The sequence below is a fragment of the Tachysurus fulvidraco genome, chromosome 4 (genome assembly GCF_022655615.1).
Source record: "Tachysurus fulvidraco isolate hzauxx_2018 chromosome 4, HZAU_PFXX_2.0, whole genome shotgun sequence".
Lineage (NCBI taxonomy): Eukaryota > Metazoa > Chordata > Actinopteri > Siluriformes > Bagridae > Tachysurus > Tachysurus fulvidraco.
In genome coordinates this window covers 11,946,209-11,953,708 of record NC_062521.1, presented here as the reverse complement: position 1 = coordinate 11,953,708, position 7,500 = coordinate 11,946,209, and the positions used below count along the sequence as shown (strand labels likewise).

The 7,500-nt window shown below is 42.8% G+C and overlaps 1 protein-coding gene across 7 annotated transcripts in view; it reads left to right on the top strand.

Annotated features, from left to right (window-relative positions):
• fgfr3 (fibroblast growth factor receptor 3) overlaps positions 1 to 7,500 on the top strand; it is a 36,609-nt gene that overhangs the window by 17,930 nt on the left and 11,179 nt on the right. For 5 of the 7 annotated variants that reach the window (XM_027150258.2, XM_027150264.2, XM_027150262.2 and 2 more), the window contains exons 6-9: positions 3,061 to 3,184; positions 3,544 to 3,734; positions 6,397 to 6,541; positions 7,381 to 7,500. The exon at positions 7,381 to 7,500 is cut by the window's right edge and continues 56 nt beyond it. In XM_027150258.2, the coding sequence (XP_027006059.1) occupies positions 3,061 to 3,184; positions 3,544 to 3,734; positions 6,397 to 6,541; positions 7,381 to 7,500 (580 nt within the window). Of the gene's footprint in view, positions 1 to 3,060; positions 3,185 to 3,543; positions 3,735 to 5,575; positions 5,721 to 6,396; positions 6,542 to 7,380 lie in introns of all 7 variants that reach the window. The other 2 variants (XM_027150263.2, XM_027150259.2) reach the window with 1 other exon arrangement.

The window sequence follows — 7,500 nt, the reverse complement described above, 5'->3', positions numbered from 1 at the left end:
AGCAGATTCTGAAACAGTCAGCATTGTGAAATTTTAAACAGAGATGTATCATTTCTGTGTGTGCTTTCAGTGAAAGCCCATTATTGATGTCCAGCTGTTTGGTGATAAGTTCATCTGTAGGGTCATAGTTGAAGATGGCATTGACAGCTTTATTATTGGTCAGACCTCAACACACATAGCCACATGGGATCAGGGTCAGGCCTCTAGACACAACTTGACAGCTACACAATGCCATCCTGCAGCTTTTATTAAAGCAACAGGCATGGAAAAAATAAAACCTCAGCGTCATGCATATGAATAGGCACTCAGTGTGTGTGTGCACGTGTTGGTTGACGAAACAAAAACTTAAAAACCCCCCATATGTTTTTTGTTTTTTCTAGAAAAAAGAATAAGGTTTTTAATACTTAAGATGATTTTAACAACAATGCTAGAATAGTTTATACTATATACAATGAGGAGAAAACAGGAAGATACAAGTGTGTGTGTGCGCCATATGATGGTATGATATCAGTAAGTTAAGGCATGCTACGCATTTCAGATGACTGAGCTGTGTACATACTTTTACATCATTCATTTTTGCAGATTGGTAGCTGATTGTCTTAAAATACTTCATTTGTATTCATTGTTTAGCAGATAACGGAGTAATTAATCTCATAACACGTCTGCAAGTATCAAGGGATGGGATATTTTTTAACATATCATCCACTCTTTCACTTCAACAAGGCTCGGTTTGGACTGGGGGCCTTTGTTTCTAGAGCTGCTGATCAGAATTTGATTAATCGTGTGCAAATGTGCTAAGAATGCCTAATGAGCTTTAGATGTAAGAAAATTAGGCAGTGTCTGTACTCTTATTGTCTGAAAGTGTCTAGTCTTCAGTGGAAACAGTTGCCTTTCCCACAGCTTTCCCCTACACACACACTCACACACAAACACACGTGCACACGGCTCTCTACTGACTGGCAGGCCTGTGGGGTCAAAGTTCATCCTTCTATTGAGTTATCAGAAGGGGGCAGGTCTGCATGGGTGTTGCCGTGGCGATTGAAAATCATTGATTGACGGGAAGGCGTGGCTTTTGTCCTGGTCACATATGGCTACCAGAGTCTCATTGTTCGAATGCTAATCGGCAGTGCTTCAGTTTAGTCACAGCCCCTCCACACACACACACACACACACACACACACACACACACACACACATACACACTGGCTTTTGTAAAGGAGTGTGAGTTTGGTTGGTTTGTGTAGACGATACGTTAAACAGCTCAATCAGCAAGTCAGTGTGTAGAGATTAAGTCGTCGCCATCAACGTCTTAATTTTTTACATGGCTGTTAATGGGGGGCAGGCACTTTTAGATTTGTCTTAATTACACAGTATTTAAGTTCATTAAAGCTGCATATATTAGCATAAATTCTTTAGGCAACTGAAGTATTTGAATTATTTATTTGCTGTTAAGGTATTTTAAGTAAATGTGCCTGGGCGTATGTGTGAAGCTCTGAATGTGGCAGGACAGGTTCTGTGTCCTCTGCTGCTACACGTCCCTCTGCATTGGTTGCTGGGTGTATACATGCACATGGCCTTTACTTTGGCCTTTAGAATACTGATCAACAATTTGTGTAATTGTGTGAGATTATGGGCAGTCTGTAAATGGTAAATGGATGAGTTTGATTCCAGGACTTCAGCGTATCCAATTAGAGCTTCACTTTGTGCACTCAGAGAGAGAAAAAAACAGAGTTTTGTCATTTTAATGGCCAGCCCAGGGGTCAGACGTTTTGCTTCCTGTCTCTGTGGGTCAAATTATGCTGTACTGCTGTCTGAATGATCCTGCCCTGTACTGACATCGCTATAAATCCTACACGTACACACACACAGATGCACACAGAGAGATGAACTTTCTGCTGCCCTTTGCTTTGCCATTTCTTCCTTTCACCTGCCCTCCATTTCTCTGTTTCACTCTTACTCACTCTATCTCTGTCACCCTCATCCTGTTCTGTGTCTCTGCTGTTCTTTAGCGGTTCCTTGTCACCTGTGTGCATCTCTCACTGCAGAGTGACTTCATCTTTATAGAACTACCATAATGCTACCTCACTCACTTCTGGTTCTCCCTCTCTGTCCTCGTCTTCTTTTTCTTCTTCTCTCTGCCTTATCTTCTCTTCTGATTTACTGTCACATGAACAGCTGAGAATCCCTTAATCTTTTTTCCCCATCCAGGCACAGTTGAATGTAAACTCACATGATATCAACAGTCCACCCCTTTGTCCTCCTCCTCCTCCTCCTCCTCCTACTACTACTCCTCCGACTTCGACCCCCAACACACACTCAGCCCCTGCTCTCTCACACACTCATCCTCTGATGCCACATGTCCATCAGCAGGCTCTTAAGAGTCATTGACTCAGAGCGAGGGAGGGAGGAGAGGAACGACAGAGAGGAGGGGTGCTGGGGGCACCATAAATGCTCGCCAACATTCTAGGGCATGTGTGAATATATGTGTATAGCCTGGTCGGTGTTACCATGCAACTGTTCAAAAACACAGCCCATAATATTTACACAGTAACATTTTTTTCCACTCTGAACTTCAGTGTGCAGAGAGAGAGAGAGAGAGAGAGAGAGAGAGAGAGAGAGAGAGAGAGAGAGAGAGAGAGAGAGAGAGAAGAGAGAGAGGGGGGAGAGAGAAAGAGAAAGAGAGGAGAGATAGAGAGAGAGAGGTTTCCATATGTATGTTCTCTGAGAAGATTATGAATGGGTGGTAAGCTCTTTCTGTGTGTGAGTGAGTGTGAGAGTGTGTGAGTGTAAGTGTGAGAGTGAGTGTAAGTGTAGGGTTTAAGGGTGTGTGTAAACACTAAGAAATGCACTTTGTAATCTGTCGGCACCAAGTCTGGTGATGTTAAATGTTCCATGTGAGTGCTGCTGTCGACATGGCACCCAAGTGTTTGTGTGTGTGTGTCTGTGTGTGTGTATGTATGTGTGCATGTGTGTGGGTGTGCGTGCATGTGTGTAAAGCAGGTTGTATGTACATTCTATATACGGCTTTACATCTTCTTCCTCTTCACTCTGTGTCACTAGTTGAGGCATCTGCAGTGGAGTTTGGTAATGGAAAGCGCTGTTCCATCAGACAGAGGCAACTACACATGTGTAGTGCAGAACAAGTATGGGACCCTCACACACACATACCAGCTTGATGTACTGGGTAAGTGTACAAACTCTTTCATTCTCAGTAGAGGATGAAATCTTTAGAGAACTCACAATCCAATTTCAAACCAGAGCACAATAATGATTGCAAAAAATATTCTCTAGGATAAAATGATTACTGAAGATGAATGAATGCACAGCCTGAACACATAAAATACCTATTATTTTAAAATAACTATATATAAGACTATAATATAAAAGCTATGCAAACCTATGTAAAAGGCTGGTTATTTTAGCCTTCAATGGAGAATCTTTTCAGAGTATAATGTGTTACAATGAATACTGTCTCTACTTTCCTGTAATATCCGCTGTACAAATGTTCACTCCTACTTGGCTTCTCCTCTCTCGCCCATTCAGAGCGTTCTCCTCATCGGCCCATCCTGCAGGCAGGTCTGCCGGCCAATCAGACGGCGTTCGTGGGCAACGATGTAGAGTTCCACTGTAAAGTGTACAGTGATGCACAGCCTCATATCCAATGGCTCAAACACATTGAGGTGAACGGTAGCCGCTACAGCCACAATGGAACACCCTACGTTACTGTTTTAAAGGTACAACCCTGCCCTCCCTGTTGAGCACGCACACACACACAGCCACACACATATATACACACACACACACAAACACGCTACTGACTAAAACAGTATTAAATTTCACATGCTACTGAACATCACACAATTGTTACGCATTATTGACTATTACACACAACTGAATAAATAAATCACACCTGACTGAATATCATACAATACTGAGGCACTACTGACTATCACACGATACTGAGACACTGCTAACTATCACACAGTACTGAGACACTACTGACTATCGCACAGTACTATCACACAGTACTGACTATTACACAATGCTGAGACACTACAGAATATCACATAGCACTGACTATCACACAATACTGAGATACTACTGACTATACTGAGACACTACTGACACTACTGAGACACTATCACACAGTACTGACCATCACACATTCACACTGCTGACTCAATGCTGACTAGCACACTCTGCTGACTCACATGCTACTGACTGCCACACACTATCACACACTATTACACACTGTTCACGATTATTTTCTACTGACTGACACAGTCTGTTCTCAGATAGGTAAGAACATCTGCCACCTGAACAACATCTGGATTTACCACCAGGCAAAATGACGCCTGTTAACAACCACACGTTTTAGTTTATGGGGGATGAAAAATGGTTAATAAAATGCTTAATCTTGTTAGCATGGCCACCATTGAAGTGTTCTGTGGTGTTTCTGATTTTACTGTAAAACCATATGGTGCAGTTGCTGAAAATCTCAGGTATACTGTGTCTGGCTGTAGATACCATGACCTGCAAAAGGCTCTTGGCTCTTCGTATGTAATAAAATTATGATGTTGTAAAAAAAGTCTCAAATGCCATCATTGTTAGCAAGAAATTGTCAGAAATTGTCCCCCATGTTAGAAATCGTTGTTCCGCCTGCCTTAGAAGGGTCAAGATAAATAGGCTTTTCTCTCTCTCACACTCTTTCCTACTCTCTCTTCAACTGTTTTTTCCCGGTCTAGCTCTCTCTCCTATTTGCGAACAAGTAGGGAAACGAGGTGGTTCACATCTGTTTTGGGCTAAGCAAACCGCCATGCTGGCGTCGCGTGGGTAGACAGCCACTCTCCCCACTGCCCTGCTACCTCTGCAAAAGAGGAGGAGGAAGAGAAGAGAGGGAGCGAGAGATGAGGCACCCGAAAAAGCCATGGAAAAAATGAGCGCAGGAAGCAAGGGAAGGGCAGAGTCAGCAGGCAGAGGAGGGGAGAGCGACAGCTAGCCAGACCGCCACTCTATTTTCGACTCCCACATAATTGAAACAGTATTTTACAGCGAGCTGTGCACCCGTTTTTCCCTTCCCCACAGCCTCATCTGAGTGCCCCTAAACCTCCTCTCCCTCCTCCTGCTCAGCCCACAGTACAGAGCGACAGATCATGTGTGGCACATAGTCTGGAGAGAGAGAAAAAACCGAGAGAGGGAAAACCAAGAGAGAGAGATGAAAAAGCGTACATGTAATTGAATCTAAATAAGCGAGTGAGAGCAATGTTTGGAAGGATGAGAGAGAAAGTGTTTCAACTGATTAGCACTTAGAGATGTGTATGAAAACACAGAGGTGGTGTTTCCACATGCTGTAATTTGTGCACAGATCAAAGCTACGTGTGCATTTTTCATGTGTTTCTCTTTAACGTCAGCTCGATTTCCGTATCAGCTGCGATGTGCAACACTGAGCTCGGGTGAAATCAAATGTCTAGGAGAAGGAGATATTTTTGCAACTCGTTATGTGCTCAGATGTTAATGAGTCTGCTGCCACTTAATACGTATGCATGCGTATGTGTGTTTGTGTGTGTTTCTGCAGAATCTCACTAGTAAGGATAAGGAATATGTTAATAGGCTCACTCTGTTGAATGTGACAGAGAAGGATGCAGGCCAGTACTGGTGTACAGGCTCCAACTTTTTAGGCAAGTCTGAGATCCCATTCTGGCTTACAGTGCGCCAACCAGGTAAACCCCAAACTGCCCAATCAGCTGCATTTAATCCCATTCTACTTCCTGGTGGCATTGGCTGAAGCTGACTTCTTTACTTTTTATTAATTCAGCTGTGTGTGTAACTGTGCATGTGTGTGTGTGCGTATCAATCTTCATTTTCCTCATCTTTTTGAAGCAATCGATGCAAAACACAACAAGGGCTGTGCTAATTTGAACCACACACATTCATATTGAATTCCCATATACCGCTACCCACAATTGAACCTCTTTTTTGTGAGCTCTTACACACAGACACACATACACACTTGGCAGCTCTCTGTGATGAATGGATGGCAGTATTAACCATAGAAAGCTCAAAGAAGCTTTAAAGACATTAATGGCCACCTCACCATGGAATGGAGCAATTTCAGCTCAACCCAAATAAGAAACAGACCCAGCAACGAAATACACGAGTCGTATTCAAGTGGAATAGTGGCACCAAGGGGTGGAGCCTTGATTATATTCCTCCAGGTCATCTCTGTGACATCAGGGAAGCTTTGCTGGTGATGTGATGGCTGGTGATGGGATATTTGCTTTTGCTAGGTGACGGGCTACGTTTTCTCCTCTTTTTTCTGTCTCTCTGGGTTTGTGGTTTATGAGTCTCTCTCTCTCTCTGTCTTTCTCTCCCTCTCCCTTCATCTCCCATGTTCAGACTGCTGGCATTAACACTACGGATAAGGAGCTGGAGGTTCTGTTCCTGCCCAACGTGTCCTTTGAGGATGCGGGCGAGTACACATGTCTTGCGGGGAACTCTATAGGTTTTACCCATCACTCAGCTTGGCTTACCGTTCTACCAGGTACACCTTCTGTTCTTCTGATTGATTCCTCACTGCCATCGTTTTGTCTTTTGGGCCTTTCTGCTCTAATCTTGGAGACTTTCTTTTGGTGTTTGATATCTCTACCATTTTATTGACACATTCACTCCTTTTATTTCCCTCTTTTATTTCTAAAGTGATATATACATGTGATTTCTATCATTACTGTGATTTCTGTGATGTTACTATTATGCCAAATTTTCAGTACGTAGCACACTTTGAATTTGAAAAGTTTCATTTTTAAAAATAGTTCAATAAGTTTTCTCATTGATTCCTTTTGAAGCTTCACGTATCAGGAGCGCTCAGTTAAGGATGAGCCAATGACGTTCACTCACTGTTTCATTATTCCACCATTATTGCCTCTGTGGGGTGTTGCGGTAAATGACAGCATCCATAAATAGCCTCCACCCCGGCATTAACTCTCTCTCTGACACAAACACACACCTACGTTCTTTCATTTAAAAAGTTCGGCTCATTTTTATAGTCTGCTCGTGGGAGCTTAGGATGAGCACCGCAGTCCCCTGGAAGATGAACAGTATGGGATTTGTCCCTGTTGGGAAGCCTGACAGCTCAATAATTAGTTTGTATTAGTTTGTGACTCTGAGTTGTCTGTGGGTTTTAATAGCTACGCTTTCCAAAGTTCAGATTGATGATATATATCCATACACATTCTTTCATGCACTTGTTAAAACTTATACCATATTCTTTTGTAAACAGGTAGTCATGTTTTATTAAATAGGGAAGATCTCTCAAAGATCATCAAATAACATTCGTTCCAAATCTTGTGCCAAGCAAACCTTTTTTTTTTTGCCTTGTGTCAGCTGTAGAGATGGAGAAAGAGGACGACTATGCTGACTTCTTAATCTACGGAACAGGCTGCGTGCTTTTTATCCTCACGGTGATCATCATCATCCTCTGCCGCATGCGGATGAACACGCAAA